The sequence below is a fragment of the Macrobrachium rosenbergii genome, chromosome 12 (assembly GCF_040412425.1).
Source record: "Macrobrachium rosenbergii isolate ZJJX-2024 chromosome 12, ASM4041242v1, whole genome shotgun sequence".
Classification (NCBI taxonomy): domain Eukaryota; kingdom Metazoa; phylum Arthropoda; class Malacostraca; order Decapoda; family Palaemonidae; genus Macrobrachium; species Macrobrachium rosenbergii.
Window position 1 is genome coordinate 106,462,221 of NC_089752.1, and position 17,557 is coordinate 106,479,777.

A 17,557-nucleotide genomic window follows, 5' to 3' on the forward strand; every position below is an offset into this window, starting at 1 on the left:
AGGACTACGGATACTTGATGATGAGGACTGTCAGTCCTAGAAAGCTTGTAACTTTTTTTGAATAAATATCTCCGCTAGATACCATCCAGTTTTAATGAGGTCCTGTTAGTAACTGTGTTAATGCACAGAACAATTGCGTAAGTGATAAAGTTAATGTATTTATATTACATACATACATACATACATACACACATATATTATATATGTATATGTATATATATATATATATATATATATATATATATATATATATATATATATATATATATATATATATATATATATATATATATATATATATATATATATATATATATATATATATATATATATATATATATATAGAGAGAGAGAGAGAGAGAGAGAGAGAGAGAGAGAGAGAGAGAGAGAGAGAGAGAGAGAGAGAGAGATATCACCAACCAAGAAACAAAATGAAAGGAGCAATTCATTTTGGAAGTGCTAATATCTGAAGGCTGTGAAACCAATTGCTACCATGTTAAGTAAGTCAGTACTCATTGGCAAAGCAATTGTGAGTTTCGTGGAACTCACGCGGGAGATGACTTTCTTAATTAAGAACGTCGATACTTTTCATTATACTTACAGAGCAACATGCGAAGTAAAGCCTTTGAGTGTTTCCTTGACAACTGTCGTAATAATAAACACTGTATTTAGGGAGCAACAAACAGAATATACGGAAACTAAGTTCTTATCTTGATAAGTGACACTATCATTAATAAAGAACAAACTACAATTCGTGGCCTCAGAGTATATCTTTTAACATTACATGAATGCAGCCTATCAGCTGTCATCGTAATCAGCAAGGTTATGTTACAACTGTAAAATAATAGAAAATAAATTAAAAGCATTTCAATTAAAAGTTTAACCCAAAAAGGACAACTTTCACCAACAAGTGAGATGATCAAGGAAGCGGGAGGTGAAGGCATTTCTAACTTATCGAATACATGTCACAAACAGGTTGAAAAAAAAGTCACATGCCGTAAGGGGAAAACGGTAATCTTGTGAAGCACTGGTTTGTACTACCTATAAATCGTTGACATGTATTCAACCTGTTTGTGACGTGTGTGCCATAAGTTGCTGGCGTGTTTATTACATGTTTTGCTGCATTTTTAACTTATCGCATAAATATCACAAACAGTTTGAAAAAAGTCAACTACCTTAGCCGGGAACGATAAGTCGTTGACTTGTATTCAACCTGTTTGCGATGTGTGTGCGATAAGTTGCCGACATGTGTTAATTACATGTTTTACTGCATTTTTAACTTAACGCATAAATATCACAAACAGGTTGAAAACAAGTCAACTGCCGTAACTGGAAAACGATAAGTCGCTGACTTGTTTTCAACCTGTTTGTGATGTGTGTGCGATAAGTTATCGACGTGTGTTAATTACATGTTTTACTGCATTTTTAATTTATCGCATACATATCACAAACAGTTTGAAAACAGGTCAACTACCGTAACTGAAAAACCTGTTTGAGATTTGTGTGCCACAAGATGCCGACATGTTTACTATATGTTTTACTGCAGTGTGCACGCAGTCTTCCAGGAAGAAAAACACGGTTTTGTCACATTTGACCTTTTGATTTCGATAAAGCAAGCACTGGCGCAGACCATTTCATTCTGGAAAAGCCTCTAAGCGCCATCAGCCTCATGAACAAAATTCCCGAGTGGATGATATTACGTGGAGACCCTCTCTGCCATTTCAGCGAATGAAGCCCCGTTTAATGAAATGGAGAACGACGGAAAAATGACACTTGGAATCGTCAACGTTCAGGGCTGAAAGCGCACTAGGGATTACGCAATAACATGAAAGACATGCTAATAGAAAATGTATATTTCAATATAAAAGTATTCTGACTATTTCTAATACTGATGTTTCATTGACTTATTTTTTGCAGCTGTCAAATTTGAAATATACACAAAGATGCTAGTTGTTCTTTGTTATAACGCTCTCTTGGTCTTTTATTTCGGGTTAATTCTCTGTACACTAATTCGAGAGAATAAAGCAATGAGATGTTACAACTGCTGTCATTTAACGTCGCATTGGCAGTCTTTATTAACATCCTTCAGTTTTCATAACCGCACGAGATACCTCTGATATTTCAACAGTGTCCAGGATTTTTACCCTTTTAACACGAATTTCCATAAAAATTAAAATTACACAAAACACTAAGAGCTGCGTAGAGACCGAATGACTTCAGGTCAAATTCCACCCACGCAACACCTGAACATTTTACACACAGGGAAAATATATGTAAAATACATAATACAAAGAAAGGAGAGAAAAAAAGTGGGCAAAAGACAGAACTGGGTTAATGACCTCCTTGTCAATAGATTCCAACAGGACTTGCTGCGTTTCCTGAATAGATCTATCTGAGATATGGTTCGTCCGTGACGCTTGATTGATGATTGGCTGGAGGGCGGAGGCGCCTCAGCGGCGGTCGGTGGTGGAAAAAGGAGGAAGCGGGTCAAGGAAGGGAGGCTGGCATCCTCCTCCTGCCGACCCTTCTTCAGGAGGACCTTCAACCCACACCCCAACCCAACCACACCCCACCCCGCCCAAAAGCTCGCGTATTCAATATACTCTCACGAATTTAAGAAGGGACTCGCGGGCCGTTGTTTTGGACCGCTGCGTATGTTGCCAAAGGCATAATTATCCGGTATCAGATATTCATCCTTATTACATGATAAATAAAAAAAAATGGTATTTCGGGCATAGACATTCTAATGCTGAAATTTAATTTTCTTAAATCCTCATCATTGTCAATTTCGATCAAGATGAAAATCAACGTCCTAGAAACGTGGCATATAGTTTTAGAAACACTGCCAAAATTCCTGTCAACTTATAAAACAGGTCATTTTGGGACGGTCAAGCTGCTTACGCTACGAAGAAATTGAGGATTATTCTCTTTAACCAACATCCTTTAAGGGCAACATTTTGATCCACCTCGTGACTCAAAAATTGATGGGGGTTTTCTTCCGAAAATAGGGACGTCTTCCATCATAATGCAGGATAACGCAGCGTATCATTCGGTGCAGATCAACAAACCCAGGACATTGTCTGTCAGCCAAGAAAGAGGATATGAAAGACTGGTTACAAAATATTGGCATAAATGTAGGAGATAGATAACTTGAACAAATACTAGAGCTAGCAAAATCGCGAACATACTCATGTCAAATATTCATGTCAGCATAATGATTAGTAACCGACAGAAATACAAGAAGCCATGGACACCCCTTTGTGTCCAAGGCCTCTTCCATACCACTGCATGTATGATGCCTTTGAGCTCATTTGGCGTAAATGAAATCTCACGCAGAAAATAAGAATAGTTTTGAGGAGGCAGACCTAAATCCTCTATCAGTAAATGAAGAACTTCAGGAATGGGGGATTAACGAAGACCTTCCATCCATTTAAATAGGTAGTGAAGATTTCTGACCTACATGAAATCACACAAAAACATTGAATTAGCTGGGCAAAACCTGTAAGGAAATCTAAGGCTAAATTAAGGCAAGAACGGAAACCATTTGCCCTGGAAAGCACCGAGACAGAGGAAGAAAATAAGTGCACAAAACGCGGATGATAAAAGGAGGAATGCTTATTATCAGAGATGAAACTGCTCTCATATCAACAAGCGATGTCATACAAGACACAGACTGTAATGTTAAATGGCAAAATGGAAGGGAAAAGATATTATGGCCTATAAGTAAAAGGAGTGACAGAGACCCAAAATGAGTGTATCCAGGACCCACTGACGAAAACATGTTTCGGAGGAAATGAGAGAAATTCGATATTCAGATCAGACTTCTGCTAACTATTCCTTCGATTTTTAAATCACATAGTATGTATAATTCATGTGCCAGGTATTTTCTCTACCTGAAACCCCTTTAAGCCTTAATCTTTTGACTAAAAGTCTCCCGTGCACTCTCACTCTGTCTTTGGTGACAATATCTGAGTAACAAATGTTATTGCATGTTTAAAATTCTCACAGTAATCCCTAACTAATGTACATACTATTTTCATTGCCAATTTCACGTACAAATATCTACTTAGAACTCTTCCTTTATGTGTTCTGGTAAAGACTACTATAAAAGGTAATTGTGGATTTCTATCAAATCCCAGCATTAAAAAACAAAATGCTACTTTGGCTAGTTATCTACACGTCACTTACTCCGAGGTGCTAGTACTAAACATGGCAGAAGCTCCTTGGGATGCCGTGTTTAGTACTAGCCCCTAGGAGATCAAAGTATTATATACACCGATTTCTATATTGTGTGGTCTACAAATTATAACAATAAACGATATCTGCGTGCGGGCGCCTACTTTACATTTACCATACGGTGTTTAGTACTAGCGCCTCGAAGTAGGTGACGCGTAGATAACAAGCCAGAGTAGCACCAAACAAAATCACATTTCCTAAGGCTTCATGACAACGTCCTCTGAACTTTCAGTTACACCTGCAAGTAGTTACTTCTGCATGAATCCTTTACCTACATACGAGTAAATTTGAACATGCAATGGATGCTCAATTTACTGAGAGCAGGATAAAATAAAAGGTACGTTTTCAATAAGGACCTTACGCATATCAGAGGAGAAAGACCATTTACCACAAGGGACCAAATCACATTTGTGTGTAATTTGTAAATTACACACAACATTTATTCGAAAGTTATTGTAGAGAGAATCACATTAGCATGTAATTACACTCAACGTTCATTCAAAAGTTAGTGTAGATAGAATCACATTGAAATATGTAGCAATAATGCCAATTTAAACAGTGTATCTAGTACTGCCTCCCATATCATTCAAATTGAATCACCCAAGTGGTAAAAAAGTAGCAGCTGATGCCATCTATTGGACACTAAGAGAAACATATACAACCGGCTTCTTAAGAGGCTTTACCGGCAGTTTTGTCCCTCAGACCAGACAGAACCTGATTTTGGCCTTACAGCAGAAGTGACAAGACCGGTAACGATCCAAACAGTTGTTAACTCGGGACAAAGGAGAACACCGCAAATACTGATAGTTGTAAAGTTAATAAAGATCAAAATATAGTTTTATACTAATTTACTTCGTTGCATAACGTTTGCCAGCGCATAAAATTTCTTAAATTAGGCGATTTTCAGAGAAATATGCGATACAGTCATGGCCTTTATTTTACCAATATAGGCCTTTATAAGAACCGGTATAGAAGATTATGTTGAAATGTTGTCCTTATATTAACGTTATGAGTTAACTAATACTTGTCTTTTAGATTTTGCGTAATATACTTGTCAAAATAGAATGACACAAAACCAGATGATGTGATGGATTTTTTAATCTAAAAAATGCCACAGTTGTAGATGAAATGCACGGAGGATGATGTTTTGCTAACAAATAGCCCAAGCAGGAAAATTCTGTTATGCAAATAGTTCACGTCCCACGTAAGGGTGGAGATTACAGGAAGAGAAGAAAATCATCGTCACTTCCCTCCCATCACCTGTTTCTCACCGATCCTTACAGACCTGCATATAAACATAGACAACTTATAACACTGCATCGTCAAAATTACAAGCAAATGAGGTAAAACTCAGCTGGGTGTTAGAATCGTTATTCATATTAATTTTTACGGTAACGTAAATATTATCAACACACCATCACCGAAAAAGCGAATCTCAATAAGCTGTCTGAGACACTGGACGCGTTAAGAGATCAAAAATAAAAAAAAAATAAAAATACTGCTATAATGACCTCCTTACCACCATATTTTCAAGGTCAATCCAAATAGATAGTGAAGCTTTCCAACCTGCATGAAATCATACAACATTGTTCATCACAATGCTAGATGGGTTTTTTTTCTTTTAAATGTTTATTTTCTAAAATAAGCTTTACATTGGTTGTTTACAAATATTTACATTTATGGTGAACTGGACAAAACATGTAAGGCTTTGTTGACCTACAGGAAATAAGGAAATCTATAGAGCAAAGTTAAGGCAAGGACACAAATCGTTTGCTCTGAAGACACTAGTCATAAAGTGAGAAAATGAGTGTAAACCGGGAATCCCTCAGTACCAGACATGACACTAAGCACATACCAAGAGGGGATGTTATACGATAAACAGGCTGTTATGTTAACTGGCAAATGTGAAGGGAAAATTTATTGTTGCCTATAAGTAATGGGAAAGATGGGAAGACAAAATGTGGCTTCACCCCTAAGGCTACCTGGGACACTGCCGAAAACAGAGTAAATAAAAAAAAATCGATATTCAAACCAGACTTTTACTGACAATTTCTTAAATTTATAAAGCACAGAACACGTAGAATTCATCTGCCTGGTATTGTTGCTTCCTGAAACCCCTTTAAGACTTAATCTCTTGAACAGAAGTCTGTCTTCGGTGGCAATGCCTGAGTGATGACTGTCATTACATGAATACAGAGGCTCACATTAATCTCCAGTTAATATGCATACTATGTTCACTGCTCGTGTCATGTACACAAATCTACTCAAAACTGTCTCCTCCGTTTTCTGAGAGTAGTACAGATATAAAGACTACGATTAAAAGGTATTTAATAATGTTTACTAAATCCCAGCACTAATAAATATCTTATCACATTTCCAAATGTCTCACGATAATCTATTCTGAACAGTTAGTTTTATCTGTAAGCAGTCACTTCTGTTTGAATCCTTCATCTACCCATGTTCTGGCATGTAATATACGTCCCATTCATTCGAGGCGAAGTAAAGCAAAATGTGCTCTCTCCATTAGAGCCTCCACTACGTCAGATGGGAAAAGCCATTTTTACCGAGGACCAGACACTCAGTCGACATGAAGAATGTATTTTCCATATCAAAGTAGATACCTTTCATTTGTGTCTGATATGCAAATTTACACCAGATATTTATTCACAAGTTATTGTAGATAGAATCATATTAACATGGTCAGCAAAGAAGCCAATTTAATACGTATATCTAGTACTTCTTCCCTATCGTTACATTGGAATCACACAAATAGTAAAATGTACAAGCTGATGCCATCTACTGGGCCTTTAGAGAAACATTTCTAGGGGATATTTCTTTTCTCTGACTTCAGTTTTGTACCTCATACCAGAAATTACTGGATTTTTGCTTTACAGCTGAAGTGAAAAGACCGTAAATAATTCGATCAGCTGGTGTAATCATATATATATATATATATATATATATATATATATATATATATATATATATATATATATATATATATATATATATATATATATACATACATACACACACACACACACACACATATATATATATATATATATATATATATATATATATATATATATATATATATATATATAAACATACACACCTATGCTTAAAAAATCACAGTGGATGCAAGTGACTTCAGTTTATAAGTGAATCCCATAGGAAAATGACAGGTAGAAGTTCAGTACCAAGCGCTTTCACGTGTTGTTTATTCACGCATCGTCGGGGCACAAAAAAAAAAAATGCGTGACTAAACAACACGTGAAAGTGCTTGGTACTGAACTTCTGCTTGTCATTTTCCTGTGGTACTCGCTTATCTCGACATACACACACACTATATATATATATATATATATATATATATATATATATATATATATATATATATATATATATATATATATATATATATATATATATATTATATATATTTATATATATACATATATATTATATATATATATATATATATATATATATATATATATATTATATATATATATATATATATATTTATATAAAAATATAATATTTTTTTTTTTCAGCTGTAAAAACGTAATATTTTACAAAAGTATATTGTCTTTTTCTGTTGTATTTATTGTCTTTTTATTTTTTTAGAAATTATTGTTTCAAGAGTTTATAATGTTCTCATGTTCATTCTATCGTAATTTAATTTTTAGAAGTCAATTTTGATATCGAAAGCGACTAAACGCTCCACAAAAAAAAAAAAAACCCTTTTCACGTTTGTTCTATCCATGAGCATGACTATCAGTCTGCCTGTCTGTCCGTCAGTCTCTCTTCTTCTCCCTCTTCTTCTTCTCCAGTTTCTTGTCGAGTGCCAGGCGATGATATTATTGCAAATCTCCAAAATGAGGAGGCTATTACTTCGGTAATGAAAGTGTCAAAAGCGGAGATGTTGCAATGGAGCACCGCTTTAAGACCTTTGCAAATTCCACGCATAGTCTGAATAGAGAGCATTTTGTCACTGCCTCGTAAAGCGTCGCAGAATTTTCAGGATATTTTGACACTTTTTATAGTTTTCTGTTCGCAATTTCCCTAAGGTTTTGAGAGGCTCGTTGTATACGAGTGTCTATCTATTTATATATGTGTATATATACATGTATAAATACACACACACATATATATATATATATATATATATATATATATATATATATATATATATATATATATATATATATATATATATATATATAATATATATATGGTACTGTAATCTTCTTTGGCGCGAAGATATATTATTCAGTTCTATTCCACATACGACAATGAAAATGTTTTTAGAATATGCCCAACAGTTTCGTCCTCCGATGGACCTCTTCTCCAAGAAGAGGTCCATTGGAGGACGAAACTGTTGGGCACATTCTAACAAAAACACCTTTCATTTTCCTATGTGGAATAGAAATGAATAATATGTCTTCGTGTATACGAAGATTACAGTACTATATATATATGTATATGTACCGGGTGTTTCGAAATTAGAGCCCCTCTCCTCCGCTATAGCCTATCTCCAAGTACATAATTTTAAGCTTCTATTAAGCTATTTTTCATTTTACATTTCTTGTATTTTCAGACTGAGTGACGGAGTTAGATACAGCCATGGCTAACGACTCGGAGGAAATCAGATGGATTGACCGAATCCGGGCTATAACCTTCAGAGAGGCCAGGGATGTTGGCGCATCCTTCATTTCACGTTCCTGAATAGCTAAATACATTAAAAGAGATGAATCCTTTGTTAAAAGAAACTGGAACAAAAATCCATATGACTGTCATTGCGAAAAAAGTGAGAATCTTGGAAGGCCTGAAGTCCTTTCTCAGGAGTCAAAAGACATCATAGCTGAGGCAGTGAGTAGACCAAGAAAGTCTTTACGTAAATTGGCGCTTGAACTAGAAACAAAACGGGGAAAGAAGAGAAGTTATATTGCTGTATATTGTGAGTTGAAAAAATCTGGTATCAAGCCATTTCATGTTATCAGCAAGCCCAACATCACTCAGCAACAGAGAGAAGACCGTGCATGGTTTTGTGGTTCATTTCTTAAAGATTGGGATGAAGCTGACTTTCTCCATGTTGCCACATGAGATGAATTCTTCATTTACACAGTCAGGAAGCCGAATCATAAAAATGACATCATTTGGGCTGCAAAGTTGGATGATATCAGCGATGACATGCACTATCGCCAAGTTGTGAAATTTCCTGAATGTTTGGGAATTTTTCTCTGTTTCACAGCCAAACGGTTAATGTGGATCATCAAAGAAAAAGGACAGTCATGGAATGGCGAATATTTCAGAGAAACTGTGCTTACTGGTGGAGTATTTCCTTTCCTCAAAGATCCTGAAAATGTGTTATCTGTTGAAGAAGTCACATTTTTGCATGATAAGACACCATGTTTCAAGGCTCTTCAGACACAGGAGCTGCTTCGAAACAGTGGTATCGATTTCTTCTCGTTAAGTGAATTTCCAGGTAGCTTCCCTGACCTTGATGTGTGTGAAAACATTGGTAGTATCTTAAAGGATCGTGTTGAAGTGCACACAGTGAACTATGATGGTATACCAAGCCTCGACGACCTGCGAAGAGAGGTGACTGAAGTGCTCAGGGATTTGGAGTTTGAGCCTCAGCTTTTTTGCGATTTGCTGAAATCATACCCCTCAAGAATGCAGGCTGTGGTACAGGCAGATGGAGGCCACACAAAATATTCAATACTCAGAGAGAAACTTAAATAAATACCTGTTCTGAATTACTTTTGTTTTTGTCCATATCAATTTTAGTTTATGCTGTAGAGGGGGCCTCTAATTTCGAAACACCCTGTATATGTATATATATATATATATGTATATATATAGTATATATAGTATATTTACATATATATATAATGTGTGAATTTATGCTGTACACATATATAAATAGATAGATATACAACGAGCCTCTCAAAACCTTGGAGGAAATTGCGAACAGAAAACTATAAAAACAAGTCACAATATCCTGAAAATTCTGCGACGCTTTACAAGGCAGTGACAAAATGCTCTGTATTCAGACTATGCGTGGAATTTGCAAAGGTCTTAAAGCGGTGCTCCATTGAAACATCTCCGCTTTTGACACTTTCATTACCGAAGTAATAGCCTCCTCGTTTTGGAGATTTGCAATAATATCATCGCCTGGCACTCGACAAGAAACTGGAGGGGAATACAGACAGACAGACAATAAAACTGAAAAAGGGTTTTTTTTTAATGTGAAATCTTTGGTCGCTTTCGACATCAACGCTGACGTCTATAAACTACATTATAACAGGATGATCATGGGAACGTTATAAAATCTTGAAACATTAATTTCCAAAGAAAAACCAATAAATAACACAGACACAGATAAAATGCTTTATCATGTATTACTTTTTTCACAATCGAAATCGATAATGGAAGAGAGAGAGAGAGAGAGAGAGAGATGGATGATGATGTACTAATTCTACTTACCGATCCCGAGCCCTCGTCACTGGCGGTTCCTCGGCCCTCTAGATATTCCTGGTACTGAGATATGACGCAAAGTACAGCATATATCTGGAAGAAGAAGAAGAAAAACGAGAGGATGTCATACAAATATCCACTGGAATGTAAACGAATGTTTAAGAGTAAATCAACATTAGCAAACGTCAAATATCTTCGCATGCGAAGTGAATATGGACTGTCTCATGTTATCAACTATGCGATTTGACTTGATTTATGAAAATTTTACTATAAGGCCAAGCGGTGGGGGTGGGGGGGACTTTCAGCCATTCGGCGCTTGAAACTATGAAAAGGGGAAGAGAAGCGGTTGGACAGCTAGACGGAAAAACGGAAATGGGAACGGAAGTAAAGTAAAAGTCCTAAAAGTGGGTGCAGCTAGGGCCCGAAGGGACGCTGTAAACAACCTTCAGTAATGCTTACAGAGCACCACGTGAGGTGCGCTAACAGCATTACCTCCTTGTGGGAAAGCAACTATTTACAATACTTGGCCGTTAGTAGTTCCTTCATTCCCTCTGGACTATTCAATTCTCGCCTCTTCTTCGATATATTTCTGTCAGATAATTTTTCTTCAGACCTTATCTTTACTTATTTGCTTGTTTCGAAGGTGGCTGTTGCCAGATCGCGTATTCATGGCGAATATTTCTAAAGAAATGAGGACTTCACCATGAAGTACTGTGATTTATACTTCCAGTACTACTTACAGAAATGATTATGTATAGAATCGTGTACTAACTACACATTAAAATATATTTTTCCCTGTATTTTGCTGTTTTTCAACAGCCTGCTTATTCTTGACACGTTATTCTCGACAGTGCTATTCAAAACAAATCTCATCAGATTTCTTCGATAAATTCAAAAATGTTAAATAAAAATAGCTTCGACGAGGTTTCATCTATGTGTAACTGGTGTTATTACAGAATTGTCTACAGGTACTAAACTCCGCTTTCTGACTTGCCGTCGTTTAGCCCGGGATGTTCCTCTCACCTTAATCTTCTCTTCTAGGTGGTCCGTAACGTACCCAAGGTTGAGAATTGCGCTTTCACCCATTTCTTACATTACTTTCGGTTAGAAAGTGTAAACTGGTTTTGTTCACAATTGTCTGGCTTCCTTACCGGACAGCTAATCATTCATTCATATAAATTTGATTTAATTTAGATTCTCTCTCTCTCTCTCTCTCTCTCTCTCTCTCTCTCTCTCTCTCTCTCTCTGGAGTTTAATTCCAGTTAATTTTGGCTCTCACTGGGTCTATGTCCGGGGCTGATTTGCACACATTAACATATTTGCCTTTCATTAAAGTAATTAGCTCCTGAGCCCCGTACGTCTGTTCATAATATAGTGTAGAATTCATTGTGTAGGTTTCTCCGTTTTTTGTCACTTAATATTCATTTTATTAAACGCTTTTTGCCTCCTTTGATGAAGAGACGACAGAATGAGTTAGCCGTCTGGGATGAATTTGACTCTTATAGACACACCCAGACGACGCTGGTAAACTGTTCATAGCTGAGATCGCACCGTGGACCTTGCTTACATGAGCATCTATGCTCTAAGCATAGATCACATACACACACACACGCAGACACACATAATACACTAGCCGAGAACCAGAACGTTCATATACTCTGAGGGTAAAAGGTGAATATCTTATATACATATATATATATATATATATATATATATATATATATATATATCTAATTTTCCATTTATATACGGTACCTTTCACCTTTTCGAGTTCTGCAACGTTCGCAGATTTCAGGCTAACAATCACTTCACTATTTAATAACTAAACTTACTTCTTTTTTTAATGCAAGAATGCTTATTACGTTTTAGTGTTGAACTGTCGAATATTTTCGTAAAATGACAGTGTAATTCCCCAAACAGCCGAAAGGAATTTGCTTGCGTTTGCATAATATTATTAGGTAATGTATGCAAATGTGTTATACATGATAAAACATGTAAATAATATGCCGAAGTTTCTTAGGCGCAATCGAGTTTTCTGTGCATCGTATAATCAAGGCCACCGAAAATAGGTCTATCTTTCGGTGGTTTCGGTATAATGCTGTATGAGCCGCCGCCCATGAAACTTTAAAACAACGGCCCGGTGGTGGCCTGTCCTATAACGTTGCCAGACGCATGATTATGGCTAACTTTAACCTTAAATGAAATAAAAACTACCGAGGCTAGAGGGCTGCAATTTGGTATGTTCGATGATTGGAGGATGGAATATCAACATACCAATTTGCAGCCCTATAGCCTCAGTAGTTTTTAAGATCTGAGGGCGGACGGACAGACAAAGCCATCTCAGTAGTTTTCTTTTACAGAAAAGTAAAAACGAATTTTCCAGGTATTTTATCTATCCATCCATATTTTGCAACGAGACCAACGACTCAAAAATACTTATCGATTTTACTTGACATTATTTCCACACGTTTCTTGATCTTTGTTCCCTTTCCTCTCGCAGATCGCTTTGATTTTTGGTTTCCAATGCTGTAAGTAAACATTCGCAAGCATTTAAGCTAATTTTAAAAGATTATAAATCATTGAAAATCACGTACTCGCCCATTTGGAAAGACCTTCTAATAATGAAAAAAAAATTGTGTCCTTAAACAATAATATTTAGGAATATGCGGTGTATAAAATCACCTATTACCAAAATAAGCGCTTGTCCTTTGCAGAAAAAAGCTAATTTTCAAAGATCACATAGTACTGAAAATCACGCACTTCTCCATTTTTAAAGACCTCGTAATCCTGAAATAAGGAATTGTCTCCTTAAACTGTAAGAATAAAGCGATATTCCTTATATAAAAAAGCGCCTGTCCTTCGAGGCAAATACGCCTTAGTCCTTGAAATGCAATATCCCGAAATTTCTGAGATTACCTGATATGACATTTGAGAGTTAGGGGCCACTAGACCCTCCTTCCTCCCTTTTCGAGACTGTCAACATGGTCTCGAAAACATCTGCTCTATTTTCCTGTTGCTTTTATCTTTTTTTTTTTTTTTTTACCAAGCTGTTCGTGAGGTCTACTTGGCCTCAGTTTTTTTATTTCATTTTCCAAAAGACTGTATTTTTAAATTAATGTAAAATGTAATTTTCTTGAACTTCAAGTACATACATCTGTGTGATTTATAATTAACAATGAGTGTTTCCTTAAGAGTACTGCAGTTTATCATTATGAGTGTAAAATAATAATGTAATATACGAGAGAGAGAGAGAGAGAGAGAGAGAGAGAGAGAGAGAGAGAGAGAGAGAGAGAGAGAGAGAGAGAGAATTCAATATCAAATCAAATACAGCCAAAATTAGCGGTAAATATGCAGTATACACGTGCATTGATATATATATATATATATATATATATATATATATATATATATATATATATATATATTTTATATATATATATATATATATATATATATATATATATATATATATATATAATGTGCATATACTGCATATTTACTAGTAGTTTAACTGTATTTGATTTGAGATTGAATTTGCTCTCTCTCTCTCTCTCTCTCTCTCTCTCTCTCTCTCTCTCTCTCTCTCTCTCTCTTATATTACAGTATCATATATATATATATATATATATATATATATATATATATATATATATATATATATATATATATATATATATATATATATATATATAGTGATATATATATATATATATTACATATCTGAGAACAGATCCTTGGGTTGCTAATAATATCGTAAAAACTACGTCTCGCCAAGAAGCAAGAACACTGCGATATTTTATTTCTTATTATCTAAACTATATCAACGCAAACATAAACGTTATACGGCTAGACGGATGCCAACTGTTTGTAATATCTCAACGAAAACAAAAAAATCCCCGGTAGGGGGTTAGTACCGTCAGTGCACCTCGTATGGTGCAGTGTAGGCATTGCTTAAGGTTCTTTGCAGCGTGCCTTCGGCCCCTAGCTGCAACCCCTTTCGTTCCTTTTACTGTACCTCCTTTCATATTCTCTTTCTTCCATCTTACTCTCCACCCTCTCCTAACAATTGATTCATAGTGCAACTGCAAGGTTTTCCTCCTGTTACACCTTATAAACCTTTTACTTTCAATTTCCATTTCAGCGCTGAATGACCCCATTGGTCCCAGTGCTTGGCTTTTGGCCTAAATTCCATATTCAATTTAATTCAGTTCAATCAATCCAAAATAGAAAAATCAACACGACATGACACAAATAAATGCGCTCAAAGACACACTTGCATCAATAAGTAGAATATTTCTTGTGAATGCTTTCATAGGAAATAAAAATGCTTGTGCAGTTTATTAGTGTGGCATCGAATTATATTTACGGGCAGGAATATGAGGACAGAGAGATCGCTAGCGAGAGAGAGCGGTGGGTCCTTTGCCAAGAGGTGGATGAGACGATGCAGATATTGGAGAAAATATTACTAACTCTGCGTATGCAATAAAGGGATTTCATGGTTCCCAAACTACCTTACCAGAAATGGAAGATGCAAGCAAGCGAAAGAAAGAAGAATAAGCGAGAGAGAGAGAGAGAGAGAGAGAGAGAGAGAGAGAGAGAGAGAGAGAGAGAGAGAGAGAGAGACAAGCAAGCGAAAGAAAGAATACGAGAGAGAGAGAGAGAGAGCAAGCAAGCGAAAGAAAGGACAATAAGAGAGAGAGAGAGGCAGGCGTGCGAGTGAAAGATTAATAAGAGAGAGAGAGAGAGAGAGAGAGAGAGGCAAGCAAGCGAAAGAAAGAAAAATAAGAAGAAAGAGAGAGAGAGAGAGAGGCAAGCAAGCGAAAGAATGGACAATAAGAGAGAGAGAGAGAGAGAGGCAGGCGTGCGAGTGAAAGATTAATAAGAGAGAGAGAGAGAGAGAGAGAGAGAGAGAGAGAGAGAGAGAGAGAGAGAGAGAGAGAGAGAGAGAGGCAAGCAAGCGAAAGAAAGAAAAATAAGAAGAGAGAAAGAGAGAGAGAGAGAGGCAAGCAAGCGAAAGAAAGAAAAATAAGAAGAAAGAGAGAGAGAGAGAGAGAGAGAGGGAATCAATGTGTAAAGGCTTTCTAATACGATTTAAATGTCAATCTGGTTTCCTCGGGCTGTTCTAAAACTTCTAAATCGACTGTTACAGAAACAATAAGAGACAGACAGGAGGGAAATCATCGAGGAAGAAGACAGACCATCTCTAACATTAGTTATATAGGTTACAGGTTATCGCAATATGCAGGTGACCAGAGATTTTAGCGATTTGCATAAATTCGCTATGAAATTTTCACAGAATCTGAAACCTTCCTTCGTCCATCTGAGCGGGAAGCGTGTTTTATTTTCCTGCTTTTTTTAATTTCTCATCACACTATGATCTAGAAAATATCCAGAAGATTCATGTTTCCTCATGCATAACAATAAGGAAAAACGGAAAATGTGATGCGCTAACTCCCTAGCGTTTTAGCAAATATTAAACAATTTTACATTCTCAGGAAAATTTTCACACTATATATCATTTTTTTACTTATGATTTATATTCTCATAATCAATCTTTTTACAAAACTGGTATCAACACAGTTTCGGTTTATGAGAATTCGTCTACAAAACCAAGCACTGGGGAACTTTAGGCCAGTCAGCGCTTAAGAAATTGAAAAGACGGTTGGAGTGGTTGGACAGCAATACTGAAGGGGGGAAAGGAGGTAAAGTAAAGGCTAAAATGTGGGTGCCGCTAAAGAATGGGGAAAAGAGTACATAAAAATTAAGTAGTTAACTGAAGGGGGTTATCGTTTAAACAACCTTTAGCAGTGCCTACTGTACATTACGAGAGGGGCACTGACGGCACCAACCCCTACGGAGACCAACGCAGCGTGATTCGCACAGTTTCTTTCGGTTTTCTTGAGCAGATAATAAACATTATAATACTGAACATACTCACATTTAAGACCAAACAGAAGAAATCGAAGGTAAACGTCAGAGCCATGACTGGATTGATGTTCGTCTGCAAAATTGTAAAGGAACAATGATTAATTTTCATTTGGGTTGATATTTGTTCTTGAAGTCTGAAATATTAATATAAAATGTAGTGCGGGTAACAGGCTGAGCGATTTCACTAAAAATAACTTAATGAAACATGACAGGTGAAATATAAAGTCTGGAGCAGGTAACAGACTAAACGCTCTCCCTAAAAATAACTTAATGAAACGTGACAGGAGAAATGCTAGACAGTTTATAAGGCAGGAGATATATTAAGAACTAAATTGCTTTAAACTCTATATCTTTAGGAAGCCAGTTTATCGTGGTTTTGTGCGATACAAAGGTAAATGCTGACATCTCTATTACTTGAGTTTTGGCGATTATTTATTCACACCAAAGCATATAATTTTTTTTTTTTTCCGCAAACTAACACTCGTCATTTTGACCCAATTTTTATACACCTTGTCTTTTTTTATTTACGTATTAAAATAATAAACTAAATATATTCATGTTTAAAATGACACCAGAATCAGAATTAGATTACTACCAGGAAAACTGAATTTAAGGAGACCAATCAGAGAGAAGTATTGCTTTATAATTTTGGTTATCGAGAGCAAAAGAATTGGCAGCGAATACTTTTGTGCAAAATTTATACGGAAAACAACAGAAAATTATTAAATGTAGTAACTAACAAACAACAATATTTATTTACACTAATTAAAGGTAAAACAACAACAGGAGTATTCATGAAACGTGGAAGCTTATACAGTCACATACATACTAACTAGTTTGCATATTACCTAGTTCGATTTTTTATTTTCGTTCGGTTGTTTCTACAGTCTTTTACTTCGGAGTA

The 17,557-nt window shown here is 35.9% G+C and overlaps 2 protein-coding genes across 2 annotated transcripts in view; one reads left to right on the forward strand and one right to left on the reverse strand.

Annotated features, from left to right (window-relative positions):
* Nucleotides 1-17,557, forward strand: part of LOC136843828 (sodium-dependent noradrenaline transporter-like) — a 294,066-nt gene that overhangs the window by 95,873 nt on the left and 180,636 nt on the right. The window lies entirely within an intron of this gene.
* Nucleotides 1-17,557, reverse strand: part of LOC136843827 (uncharacterized) — a 169,929-nt gene that overhangs the window by 21,286 nt on the left and 131,086 nt on the right. The window contains exons 5-6 of the mRNA XM_067112620.1: nucleotides 16,664-16,726; nucleotides 10,735-10,818 (exon numbers count right to left, since the gene is read on the reverse strand). Coding sequence (XP_066968721.1) covers nucleotides 10,735-10,818; nucleotides 16,664-16,726 — 147 coding nt within the window. The remainder of the gene's footprint in view (nucleotides 1-10,734; nucleotides 10,819-16,663; nucleotides 16,727-17,557) is intronic.